Source organism: Sus scrofa, chromosome 11 (assembly GCF_000003025.6).
Source record: "Sus scrofa isolate TJ Tabasco breed Duroc chromosome 11, Sscrofa11.1, whole genome shotgun sequence".
Lineage (NCBI taxonomy): Eukaryota > Metazoa > Chordata > Mammalia > Artiodactyla > Suidae > Sus > Sus scrofa.
Window position 1 is genome coordinate 3576845 of NC_010453.5, and position 13703 is coordinate 3590547.

Consider the following 13703-nt stretch of genomic DNA (forward strand, 5'->3'; position numbering starts at 1 on the left):
TGTCTGCCAATAAGAAATTGACTGAGAAAGAAATGTGATGATCAGCCCTTGGATCCAAGTAGCAGTTGCTCAGACTTGGTGGGAATAGACGCAGCTTCTATCCCTAGATGCTCAACTGCCTGATTGCTTGTGGGTAGTTAACAGGAAGCTCAGCGATAAACAGCAGTGAGGCTTCCGGGCATTTCCTCTTTAGGCTCCATAAGTCTGTCGTTTGCAACCCGGGAGATGGTGATCTATTCAGCTCTCAGCTGTCTAGAAAATCCTCCTTGGAAGCTATTTTTAAGTCTTGCAGCTTGCCTCCTTAATGACAGGCAGGGGACCGGACCAAGCCAGCAGGAACTGGGCTTTAGGAGGAAGGAGCTGGCGGAGGTTGTCATGCTTCAGCCTTGTTAGTATTTGGAAGAAGCGTTGTCCCTGTTCTGTCCTAACCCAGAGGGTAGGATGAGTCTTTTCAAGTATGCTTATTAACAACAAAAAAGTAAGCATGATTTTGACAGGGAGCTCTACCCAGTGTGCTCTGACAAGCTGTGTGAAAAAAGAATCTGAAAAAGGATGGCTACATGTACCTGTATAACTGAGTCACTTTGTTGTACAGCAGAAATTATCACAACATTGTAAATCCACTCTACTTCAATTACACTTTCAAAAATGAACAAAAGGGAGGTCTATCATGGCTCAGAGGGTTATGAACCCAACTAGTAACCATGAGGACGCAGGTTTGATCCCTGGCCTCACTCCGTGGGTTAAGGATCTGGCGTTGCTGTGAGCTGTGGTATAGGTTGCAGATGTGGCTCAGATCCAGCATTGATGTGGCTGTGGTGTAGGCCGGCACCTGCAGCTGTGATTCGAACCCTAGCCTGGGAACCTCCATATGCCACAGGTGTGGCCCTGAAAAAAAGAAAGAAAGAAAGAAAGAAACAACAAAAAGTAATAATAATTTTCAGTGGCTGCAACAGCCCCGAGGAGGCGGTTCATCCCCGTTGTTGAAAATCTCCGTGAAAATGATCAAAAAGACAGTAGATTATATGATGTGGCTCCTCCAGCCCTTTCAGCCCTTAGATTCTGTTTTTCCCACTTGTTGGTCTTCATTTCTTTATTCCTGAGCAAAGGCTGGCAGACTCCCTGTCTTTGAGTTGAGCCTGCTGTCTCACCAGACACATTACCTTTAGGGTTGGGGTTTTTGTTGCAAACAGGAATTTCTGTGGGTTGGAGACCAGGGGAGAGGTTCCACCGAGAACGCCCTTGACCTTCTAGCTTATAAGCACAGCCCACACGTGTGTGAGACATTCTGTGTCCAGGAAACCAGCAAGGTCTCTGGCGGTGTGTATGTGTGTGTGTCGTGTAGGGTAGTGACTCGGATTCACCTGTGAATTTCACCAGTCCAATATCAGCTTCCCAAGTTAAAATTTAGTCTAGGTCAGTCCTGCGATAGTAGCTGTTGTATCCTGTTGCAGTAGCATCGGGTCTTGCTGGCCAAACAAATACTTGATCATAATGACTGTTGCTGTGGTCTGACCCCACAGATTGATCCCGGCTCTTTTCCTCGGGTGGGCTTATGGCAGACAGCCCACCCTCTTGTTTTCCTGGGGAGACACGGCTCCTTAGGCCCAGTTGGCCTTCCCCGCCCCTTCGGGGCCGAGCCTCTCTGCAGCATAGCTTTCCTACACCGCCTGCCCTGTGCCGCCTTCCTAACCCTCCTGCCTCGGCCACCATTCACACGCTGCCTCTGTCTCTGGGGTGGATGTGGGGCGGGGGGTGGGGGGTGTCCTTCTGTTTCCATCTCACCCTAGTTCTTCTTCGGCAGGTCTCCGGCCCTGCCAATGTTATTCCCCTTCCCTGAAGGCACGTTTTATAGCAAATTCCCTTGCCAACCCTGGGTTATATATTCTGTACAGCAGAGCAAAAACAGAGTCTGTGCTGGCTTTCTGGTTTAGCAGGATGACGGATGCCGAGACCTCTGTAACTGGCTTCGCGGTCTTTATCATTCAGGAGGCAGAGTCCGCACGGATGGGTCCCACTGCACAGAGCGATTTCACACGGGCTGCGTTTGCAGTTGGGTTTGAGTCGTGTGTTTCATCTGTGAAGTTGGCAAATACTTGAAAGCCACAAGCTACTGTTTTCTGAAAGCCTCTTTGCCCATAAGCATAAACTGTCTGTGCCGAATTTGGAACGCGTCCAGCCACTGCCCTTCCCACGCAGCTGACTGTCAGTTACAGCTGGTCCCTCGCGAAAGACATGCGTCATCGCCTCTTTCTTCTCCTGCAGGGTGTCTCCTCTGCAGAAGTCGGAGATAGTGGATGTGGTGAAGAAGCGGGTGAAGGCCATCACCCTGGCCATCGGGGACGGGGCCAACGACGTGGGCATGATCCAGACGGCCCACGTGGGCGTGGGGATCAGCGGGAATGAGGGCATGCAAGCCACCAACAACTCGGACTACGCCATCGCCCAGGTCAGCAGAGTGATAGAGTCCCCTGGGTGTAACGGCCTGGCTGGTCTTGACCGGCCGCCCAGCCCTGGCTTTGGAGGCTGTGTGTGCAAAGAACCACACGTACGAGGTTTCTCCATGGTCTTGAACTTGAGTGGTTACGGAGCCCTGATCTGTCGGGTGGGTTTCTTTTCCAGCTCTGGGGGTGGCCGGGCTTGCTGCCATCCAGGCAGGGTGTCGCTCTCGGCAGTTGGGTCCTGTGACAATAACCTCTCACCCTCAACTCTGCATTGGCTGCAAGGGCTTTTCCAGTGCCACCCCAAGCCCAAGGATGGCCGTGCCCATGGGCACCTGTTTTCTACAACGCCTGTGCTGGCATCTCCCTTTCCGGAAGGTGCAGGAACCACCTCTTGTATGAGGGATGTAAGGTCAAGGGAGTCAGTGATTCAGAGCTGCCGTCCTCTTCGGCTGTGCCCGGGAATGCCCAGGACCCCTGCTGTTAGGAGACCTGCCGGGGACATGCGCCCCGGGTGTGAGTGGGGATCCCTTGCAGTCAGCAGCACGCAGCCTCCGGCAGTCAGCATGCCCATCCCGTTCCTCTCTAGACCAAGCACTGTGCTAGAGGCTCCTGACATACGTCAGAGTTCCTGTCCCTGAGGGTGCAAGAAATGTGTGCTCCTCTGTGACAGCCCCCACGGGAAGGAACACAGCCAGCCACCTGCCCCGTAGGTGCCAGACGATCCAGAAAACCCAGACCACGTGGAGAACACAGACCGTTTCCTCCTGTCTCCATCACCGTGTGCTGGGACTAAATGCCTGATCCTTTGCTGGAGTTCCCTTGTGTTCCTGCAGTGTCGAGTCTCTCGCAGAACACGTTAATCACACGAACACAAGCAAGAATGACTTCTTCTCCCGTCAGGCTGAAATCAGGGGCTGCATGTAAAGGCAGAAGAGCTTGCCCCAAGCTGGGGGCTGCAGGCCAGTCCTCCCAGCCTGGGGGCCCCGCCCCCCAGAGGGCTCACATCCCCTCCCAGCTTGCGATTCTGCAGACACAGGCAGCCACGGCACAATCCTCATGGCTCCAAAAAGCACATGAAATCAATCTTGTTCCTTGGTCGATTTCAAACAGCTCCTCCGGATGATTGCTAACGTAGGTAGGAGAAGGAATTCTGATTTCACAGGTGCGGGAACTGGGGCTCTTCACAGTGAGTGACCTGCCGCTGCCTGTCCCAGCACCCGGGGTCAGAGAACAGACCCGCGTGTGACCCTGGGGACCAGCCCCGCACACCTGCTCCGTTACTTTCCCGAGTCAACCAGCCGAGGGCCTGTGGGACACATGCTTCCTGCAGTCTGTCAGCAGCTGTAGATGTTATACACCCCAGCATTATTAAATACTTGAGTTATAGCATCATACGGCTGGAAGGGATCTTTAGAGGTTTCCTAGGAGTTCCAGGCAAATATTTGTCTGTCTTTTTCGTTCAAATGTCTAGGGAGGGGGGATTCTATGACCTGCTTTATGGAAACCCTGCTCGTAGGATGTGGGGTCTGGAGCTATTGGTCTCTTCACATGAAAGGCAAATCAGAATCAGGGAAGAGCAGAGAGGGGAGCAGGGCTTGGTAACTCTTGTGTCGGGGTTCTCTGGCCCAGCCCACCGAAGAGTCACCTCTGCTAAAGAAGGTGACAGATGGCCCCTGTGTCTGCCACCCGTTGTGTCCATCATCCTGTTCCCGGTGGACAGAGATCCCATCATTTCAGGGCAGTGTCCCCTCTCCTGACCGCCTCCCGCCCCCTGCCGCCAGGCCAGCACGCTTGCTTGCTCTGCCTTAATGACTACGTAGGAAATGCTGCAGTTGGAAGAATTCCTTGGGGTGGAGTTAATAACGTGAGACAGTTCTCACGCTGAAGTTAATGCCTGTGCTTTATCTGTGTGTTTGCGCGTGGGTGGATCCCTTTGCGATGGGGTTTTGAGAAAGCGCCCTGGAGAGTGAGACGCGGTGGGTGGGGGGGGGAGCTGGCTCAGAGACGGGTCCCCGGGGAAGTTAGAAAGCAGGCGCAGCTCTGGTTGCATGTCCCCCCTGCCCTCCTGGGCTCATCCCCTGGGGCCTGCGCCTGTGCCCTGACTTGGTGGCCCATCTAGGGCTGACTTCCAGCCCTCAGCAGCCCACTCTCGCGGGAAGGGACGACCCCCACCCCCGCACCCCTCCCTCCCTGCTGTTTCTTGAGCGACCTCATGCAAACAGCATTTCAATTGAGGACGTCTTTTCCCTTCTGAGATCACATCACTGCCGCGCCGGCGGATGGCTCCACTCGATGTCCCCCCCGCGTCCATTGAAGTCGAGCGCCGGGGGTCCCGGTCAAGCAAACTTCCTCTTGATTCGTTTGCCTGGTTCTTTTATGGCTCCCCATTCCCCTTCGGAGTCCTTGATGAGCCTTTATGGGGAGTTTTATTTTTCCACATGCACCTCCTCCTGCCATGCTGGAGCCTCACTCCACTTTCAGAGTCCAGGGAGGTGCCGTGTGCCTTCCCGCATGGGATTCGTGTGGGATTCGCCACCCCCCCCACCCCGTCCTGAGTGCTGACGCACACTGTCGTGTGGCTTCCTCTTTTTAAAAAAAAAAAATTTAAATACGATTTTTTTCAGGCACTCTTTCTACAGGTTCGTTAAATATCATTTCAGAATCGGGAACGAACAGGGAGTTGACCTTAGCGGAGGCCCTGCCGGTGTCTGTGCGTGTTCTCAGCACCGCCTGCTCACCTCTGCCGGGACAGTGAGGGAGTTTGCGTTTGCGTCCTGCCCTGCGACTCACACGGGAGTTCAGGGTCTAGTTCAGGGCACCCGAGGGGGGATCAAGATTGGGATCAGTGCCACTCGAGGCCGCTTGGAATCCCAGGACCCATGGATTTAAGCAGACGCGCCGCTAACGGTGTGTGCACGCCAGAGCCCGCACCGACGGAGGCACCAAATACAGCTGTTTCCCTCCCTCTGGCTTCTGTTCGCACTTGGAGGACCTTAGGGAAACGGGACGCAGAAGGCAGAGCCAGGCTGCGGAGGGCCGGGGAGGCAGGACACACTGCCTCAGCGATTCAGGTGTTTAATTGAGATGTTGCCGAATGTTGCGGAAGATTGCTGAACACTGCAGACTGCACGGGCGGCTGTTGCGTCTTCAGCTTAGCATCAGCTGCGTGCTGGTGTTTTGTGTCGATGGAGAAGTGGCTAGTTCTCCAGCCGGAGGGCTCTGCACTTGTTGGAGGATGAAAAAGGGGACGGAAGTGGGGACAGACGTGGAGGCTGTGTGTTCGTGTGTGTGTGTGCACGCATGCATGCCCGTGTGGTTGTCTCTACCTGCAGTCTGACAGTGGGAATAGGGAGTGTGCACATATGCACATCCCTCTTTTTACAAGGATACTGGTGCCCGAGCGTCCCTTGTTGCTGCTGTCACCATGAAATCCATGATGGAATAGACGTCTCTGTTCCCGCTGGTCTTTCCTTTGCTTCCAGTTCAGATTGGTCACCTTCTTTTAATAATTTGCATTCCCAAAAAAGCATTTGCATGAACAGAATCTCACAAGAGTAGCCATTCGAGGTCCGGCCAGGTGTTTGGGGGAAAGAACAATGATTTCGCTTTAAGAGGCGATTTCAGTCACGCTCACCAGGCAGAGAGCTCAGCGCTTCGTCTCCTGAGGCGAATGGTTGCCCGACGTTGCCCAACGTTGCCGCCTCCTCTGCAGAATCGGGTCCCCTCCACCGCCTCAGCCCTCCCTCCCCCCAGGGGGGTGTGCTGACTCTCCCTCGTAAGTCGTGGGCTCGCCCGACCCCGTCTCCTCCCTTTTCCAGTTTTCCTTCTTGGAGAAGCTGCTGCTGGTCCACGGCGCCTGGAGCTACAACCGAGTGACCAAGTGCATCCTGTACTGCTTCTACAAGAACGTGGTTCTCTACATCATCGAGGTGAGCAGCCGCCGCGCTTCCCAGAGGGCAGGGCGGCCTCACAGGTACCCTCCGTAGCTTCAAGGGAGGATGTCACGCCCGTGAAACGGAAGCGGTGCCCCCGTGACCTCTTGAAACGTGGGACGCACCCAACCTCGGGGACCCCTTCCAGATCCAGGCTCTTTGGAGCAAAAGCCAGGAGTGCGAGGCAGCCTTCTCTGCACTGTGCGCCCTCCTCCCTCCCCCCGACAGACGGACAGACGGACAGGGGAAGGCTATCGCCCTTGCCTGTCCTTCCTGGCCGCGTAGAACGCGGTCACACCCACCCTCCTCCCCGGGGTGGCCAGAGCCTGGGCAGCAGAAGTTGGCATCCTTCTTGGTGGGCAGTGCGATTTGCCTGTGCAGGTGTGTTTTCCCCTTTCTCGAAGGAGAGGATTTCTTGCTGGATTTCCCTTAGAACCTGCAGGTGTCCTGAGCTCCCCTGGATTGCTTTTGGGATGTTTGGATGGGACCACTTCAGCGGGGAGGGTGTGGGAGTGAATGGGAAGTGAGCCAGGAATGGAAGGAAAAAGATCTCATGGAGTTGTCAGCCCGGTTTTCAAGACGCTGATCCAGTTACAAGCGCGATGAATGTGCTTGCTGGAGGGACTAGTGGGGCGGAGGTCGGGGGCAGGGGCGAGTGGAAAAGGCGCTTCACGTTTGGTCCCGGGGGGAACACCATCCACCCCCTTTCTTCCTTTTGAAGAACACCTCTGCCACGAAGGTGTGGCTATCGTGACTAAGGCATCTCCAGGTGTGTTTAGGAAAGAGGAAGCAGACAGGCACTCTGGGGAGCGAGAAAAGCCATGGCGATGGGATGTGGTACTTAGAGCTGCTCCTGTGGTGGGTGGTTTTGTGTCTAATTTCCGGCTCTTGGTAGAAATCATTCCCAAGGCAGAGATCCACTTCTGTTGCGAATCAAATCATAACGATCCTTGATCTTTCAGCTCGAACACAGTGCAGTAGCATGCAAGTATCTTTTCTATGTTTGAAGTATACTTCAGGAGCCCACGCTGATGCCCTCTGAGTCAGTGCTCTGTCTGGGCTCAGTCAGAGGTTTTGTTTCTTCGTTTGAAAATGAGTATCACCCAGCAATACTACATGGAACACAGGGCCCCGAGAAGCGGAGGCATGGTATTTGTTTGTTTTTAATTTTGTAAAGAGTGTTTGAAACGGCTGTTGACAGGAGACCATGGAACAGGTGGTTTGCGGATGTAACTGTGTGTAAACGTGTCTTGACCCCATGGTCAAGTCCTTCCCGTCGAATATTCGAATATTCGGGTCAGACATACAGGTTCATGTCATTCACGCTGGAAGGAAACTCCTCCCAAGTCATTTTCCCGCGTTGGGCAGGTTGTTCACTGCACAAGGCTGCCCTCGTGGTAAGTGGGGCTGAAACCTGGGACCACCTAGGAGAGGCCATGCCTCCGCCCACTGCGAGTGAAAACCTGCACATGCGACCTGCATGTGCTTTGGTGGTTTCCAGCTTCTTCTCATCCATGTTTTGACAATTCCCTTTTGGTGCTTAAAGAAGTTTGTCCCCGCAGCCCCTCCCCCACTCCGTCTGCCACTTTTGGCATCTGTGATAGGAGTCACTCCTAAGTGTCACTTGGGGTCAGGGGCAATTGTGCTGGAGCTCGAGGCCCTGTCCTCACGTGACATCCCAAGTTTCACATGCCTTTTCAGTTCTTGGCTTCACAAAAGCTCTCCACAATCTGGTTTTGCTGACCAGCAGCACATTTCAGATAAGTCTACACTTCTTATCACAGCTTTCTCCTTGGAGCTCCAGCCCCTGTGCTTCCCAGAGCTTCCTGCTCAGTCATTGACACCTACTATCTTGCCTTTTCCCTTTGGGCCGAGCCTGAGGTGATCACACTTTCAGTCTGTCTGGAAAACGCTGTTTGGAACGAGGCCCTGCAAGTGCTGGGTGAGTTCCTTAACTTGAGATTTCAACTGCAGCCGAGCCCAGGAGTTAAACGGTCTGCTGTAAGCAATGTTTTCAAACATTCTCTACAAAATTAAAAACAAACGAATCAAGAACTTGCCTCCCCACGCCGCTCCCTGCCCCATGTTCTATTGAGCATTGCTGGGCGATATTCCTTTTCAAACTAAAAAACAAAACCCTTGACGGAGCCTCCTCAGTTACAGCACCAGCTCAGATGGCATCTGCCTTCGCCAGGTAACCTCCGTGGCATCAGTAGACTTTGAGTATAATTTCAAGCATGCTTTTGTAGTGTGTTTGGGGCTGAAAGATCAAAGCTTATTGTAATTCGATTTGCTCATTTCCAGGGTTTTGTATTCTCAGGGTTACCTTGTAGCTCATTACTTACATGAGAATAAATTAAATATATCACCTCCTTTACTGCGAGCGTTTTCCTGTAACTCAAGGAGAAAGTCTTTGCAAGAGCTGGTGTGTTCTCGTCTTAAGCCCCTGATGGAGGTACCTCAGTCCTTTGAAAATACAAACTTAATCACGTGGTCTTGCTATGTTTCCTTTTCTGAGGAACCTCCATACTGTTCTCCACAGTGGTTCTACCAGTTCACATTCCCACCAACGGTATAGGGGCATCCTCTGTTCTCCACGCCCTCTCCAGCATTTGTTAATTTGTTAATGTGTAAATGATGGCCGTTCTGACTGGTGTGAGGTGGTACCTCAGAGTGGTTTTGATTTGCAAGTCTCTAATAATCAGGGATGTGGAGCATTTTTTCATGTTCTTCCTGGCCATCCGTATGTCTTCTTTGGAGAAATGTCAGTTTGGGTCTTCTGCCCATTTTTCGATTGGGTTGTTTGTTGTTGTTGAGTGGTGAGTGTATTTTGGAGATGAAGCCCTTGTCAGTTGCATCATTCGCAAACTATTTTCTCCCATTCTGTAGGTTGTCTTGTCACTTTCTTTCTGGTTTCCTTTGCTCTGCAAAAGCTTGAAAGCTTGTTTAGGTCCTGATTGTTTATTTTGTTTTTATTTCTGTTGCCTTGGGAGACTGACCTAAAAAAAACATTTGTACAGTTTACGTCAGAGAATGTTTTGCCTCTGTGATCTCTTCTAGGAGTTTTATGGTGTCTTGTCTTCTGCTTAGGTCTTTAACCCATTTTGAGTTTATTTTTGTGTGTGGCGTGACCTATCTACGAGACAGAAACAGACTCACAGACATAGACAACAGACTTTTGGTTGCCAAGGGGAAGGCAGTGGGATGGACGGGGAGATTGGGGTTAGTAGATGCAAACTATTACATTTAGAATGAGGAGCAATGAGGTCCTGCTGTACAGCACAGGGCACTGTATTCAGTCTCCTGGGATAGACCCTGATGGAAAATAATATTTAAAAAAGGAAAAAAAAGCTTAAAACAGTTTGCCAATTAAAAAAAGATACCACGCGTGCATACACACGTCTGTAGTCTTGGCTGTTATCATGAGGATCATTCCGTGATTTTAATTAGCAAGAAAGATTGAATGGAAAAGCTAGAGCCTACGACATCAGGCAGCCCACTCGCTTGGTGTACTAACCTACGGAATGGGCTTTCTCTTGGGAATAGGTGCATGGCAGTTTCTCACCCCCGTGTGGGTCTCAGCCTGGAGGTCCCTCCACCCCCAGCCCTGACCCCTATGTGCATTCTTTCCTGACTTCTCTCTCTGTGTTCATAGAGAGGTTTACATAGACGGACAAATCAGTGTATTTACATGTTTGTCACCATGGTTTGTGATGCGCTTCTGCAGTTCCTCTTTTGCTTACCGTGTGCTTTGAAATCGTTTCCCTCCCTGTGTAGTGACCCACTGCATGGCCTTTCGCTGTACGGGGTTCTGCCACCTGTTCGACCATCCCTGTCTTGACAAACAATCACCCACACGCCGCCTTGTGGAGTGTCAGCTTCCCTCTAGGCAGGCTGTGACCATTCCACCAGGATGACGTTGCTCCATTAGAACATTTTGCCCACAGTGCCCTGGGCAGAACACGTGCTCACTTTACGTACGGGTACCTGTGCCACAGGCTCTTTGTTGCTGACAGATCTTATTTTCTGCTTGTGTGATAAAAATTTATTCAGGCCAAAGTAGCTGTGGGTTAACGTGATTAAAAAATAAGAACAAAACAATGGAATCAGTGATTTCATGGTGGCCCAGTTATGGGTAAAACTAAAGATAGATTCACCCCTCGTTTACCATCCCCTCCGCTGCCGCCTTAACTTGCTGCTTGTTGCCTGGATGGAAGCAAAGACCCCTAGGTTCAGTCATTCTGCCGTCTAGAACACAGCCAGGTTGGACTTTCTGAAACATACCCTGACCAACTCCAATGCCTGGCACAGGGTGTGGAGCAGAGATGCCTCGAAATGCTGGCCACGAGCGGGCACATGAGTTCCACTGCTCTCTTCAAACTTCAGGGGTTCTTGCATCTTCTGATGAAATCCCCCCCACCCCTCGTGTTCCTGGTGGCCTAGACCCTGATCACCAGCTCCGTCTCCCCCGCATCCCTCCTGTTTTGTTTTTAACCCGTGTTTCTGAAGTATAATTAATACACAGTGAGATACACCCTTCTTAGGTGTGCAGGTCTATGAATTGAAACTGGATGTTTCTTTTTTTTTAATGGCCATACCCATGGCACATGAAGTTTCCCGGCCAGGGATTGAGTCCGAGACGCGGCTGTGACCTGTGTCAAGATCTTTCAACCCTCTGCTCTGGGCTGGGGTCCAAACCTGTGCCTGAGGACTGACCCGAGCCACTGCAGCGGGATTCTTAACCAGCTGCACCACAGCGGGAACTCCTAAAACTGGATTTTTATCATTAGAAACTTACTGGTAGTTTGCTGTCTCCCTCCCACAGACAATGACAAACAAGAATGTCACAGAGAGTTCTGTGGATGGAAGCTGGGGGCAGCACAACAGCGCGAATGTACTTAATGCCACTGTGCACTTAGAAATAGTTAAAGGGAGTTCCCTTGTGGCTCAGTGGGTTAAGGATCTGTGAGGATGCACATTTGATACTTGGCCTTGCTCGGTGGCTTAAGGATCTGGCATTGTCACATTCCACGGCCTGGGAACTTCCATGTGCTGCCGGCCCTGAAAAGAAAAAAAAAAAAAATAACAACGGATGAGATGATAAACTTTATGTGTTTATTGTCACAATTTTTTAAAATGCTAAAGTCTTTTTTTTTTTTTTAATCTTTTTGCCTTTTCTAGGGCCCTTCCCATGGCATATGGAGGTTCCCAGGCTAGGGGTTGAATCGGAGCTACAGCTGCCAGCCTACACCACAGCCACAGCAACACTGGATCTTTAACCCACTGAGCGAGGCCAGGGATCGAACCCGCAACCTCATGGTTCTAGTCGGATTCATTAACCACTGCGTCATGACAGGAACTCCTAGAATGCAAAAATCTTAAAAAAAAAAAAAAAAAAAAAAAAAAAGGAAGAAGATTGTAAGCAAGTTGGCTGTTTCATCACCTTGAGGGAAACAGAAAATGCTCTGTGCTTTGGGGAGCTTGTTGAAGGTTTGAAAGACAAACTCGACGTGTAGTTTTGTGTTAAAACCAATTAGGGAGTTCCCTGGTGGCCTACTGATTAAGGATCTGGTGTTCTCACTGCTATGTTGTGGGTTGCTGCTGTGGCACAAGTTCCATCCATGACCTGGGAACTTCCGCATGCTGTAGGTGTAGCCAAAAAACCCCTCCAATTAAATGCTGTTTGTGGCCCTATTTCTCTGAGGGCGCAGCCTGCCGAGGGCTAGGCTAGGAAGGACTTGGCATGCTTGCGGGCAGGTGGGATTGCTCTTAGCCAGCTGGAGGAGGGAGTGTTCCGTGCGTGTGTCTGTGTTGGGGCAGGAAAAGGAATGGATTAGCAAAGGCACAGAGACGGGGATCCCGGAGTGGCCAGAGGAGGGGCCTGCAAACCAGACAGGAGCTTTGTAGCCGTCAGAAGCTGGGATGCCTTTTTCATGCTGGAATAGGCAAGTGACATGTCAAAGTGATTTCAGAAAATTTATCTATGAGTATGTCCAGCAGACAGTGAGCAGAGACCGTGAATGTAATTTTGTACTTTTAACCTGGGGCATAAATCATGGCCTTATGTAACCATCTCCCACGATAACCTAGAAGCAGTCAGGAAAGACGGATTTGGAAAAATGCTTTGATTTTTGACAACAGGAAGAATCTACCTAGAACTCAAAAGGGTGGGGGTGGGGTGGGAAGAAAGGGCTCCTACGAATATCTGGGGTCCTGACAGGACCACTCCATGGAAATTTCTCAAGAAAAAGGGTCAATTAGATTCTGTAAGGTTCCTACACCGTGGAACCAACTAGCCACTGGTCCTTCAGAATATCCTGCGCACAGAGTGCATGTTCAAGCCTGGCAGCACCAGCATTCAGAGCATTTCCTAGGTGTGTGTTTGCCTGCAGGCTTTCTGAAGCCCCAAGAAAAGGTTATTTGGAATGGATGAAACTTTAATGATAAAATTCAAGTCAAAAAATAATAGGAAAGTCACTTGTGATGAACCTTTTTTTCTAGAACTTAGGATGTGGCTGTCGTGTAAACTTTGGTATAACATAAAGAAACTGGGCCAAATGTGTGTGATTGGGTCACTTTGTTGTAGGACAGACCTTGACAAAACATGGTACGTCCACTGTACTTTAAGAGTAGTAATAATAAAAAAAGAAAATAGGCCAGATTGTCTTTGAGGTAGAGAGGAGACTTGGAAATTAGGATAGTTGTGTGTTGATGGTCCCTGATACAGAGAATAACCATAGCACATAGATATGGGTGTGAACAAAATCGGAATTTTATACTGTTTAGAGTGTCTGCTTATTTTTGGCAACACATATAAGAATGTACATGTTTTCTTGGGGTCCTTAAGCTGGGATACGGGCCAGGGAATGGGGTGCATATTAACCTGGAAATACTATCACTGAATGAGAAATAGAGATTTAAACCATATCAGGTTGGAGCCCAGATGAAACCTAAGCAATTTCGTGGAAAGCCAGCTAGAATTTGTCAGCACTTGAGAATCCTAAAACACACAGGCGAACAAAAGGCCTGCCCTCCGGAATATCGTGGGGTATGAGAAATAGCTTATTTACCAGAGTTTCATTTTCTGTGTCCTCAAACTAAAACGGCAGCATGAATTATGGTTCTTATGTAAACCGCCACTCTAGTCCAAAAAATTCTCACTAGGGAAGTATTTGAATTTATTTTTTCTGGAAACATGCAGATTCTTTTTAGCCATTTTACATTTTTAATTTTTTTTTAAACCAGTGGACCTCTGAGAAGTTTTGTTCTTCTCTCCTGTTTTCTGGTCCTGGTTGTTGGAAAATAGCTCTACCTAAATTGCTCGCAG

The 13703-nt window shown here is 50.5% G+C and overlaps 1 protein-coding gene across 16 annotated transcripts in view; it reads left to right on the forward strand.

Annotated features, from left to right (window-relative positions):
* The window catches only part of LOC100523747 (phospholipid-transporting ATPase IB), a 516487-nt gene that overhangs the window by 299450 nt on the left and 203334 nt on the right, over nucleotides 1-13703 (forward strand). For all 16 annotated transcript variants that reach the window (XM_021065485.1, XM_021065478.1, XM_021065484.1 and 13 more), the window contains 2 exons: nucleotides 2266-2449; nucleotides 6263-6373. In XM_021065485.1, coding sequence (XP_020921144.1) covers nucleotides 2266-2449; nucleotides 6263-6373 — 295 coding nt within the window. The remainder of the gene's footprint in view (nucleotides 1-2265; nucleotides 2450-6262; nucleotides 6374-13703) is intronic.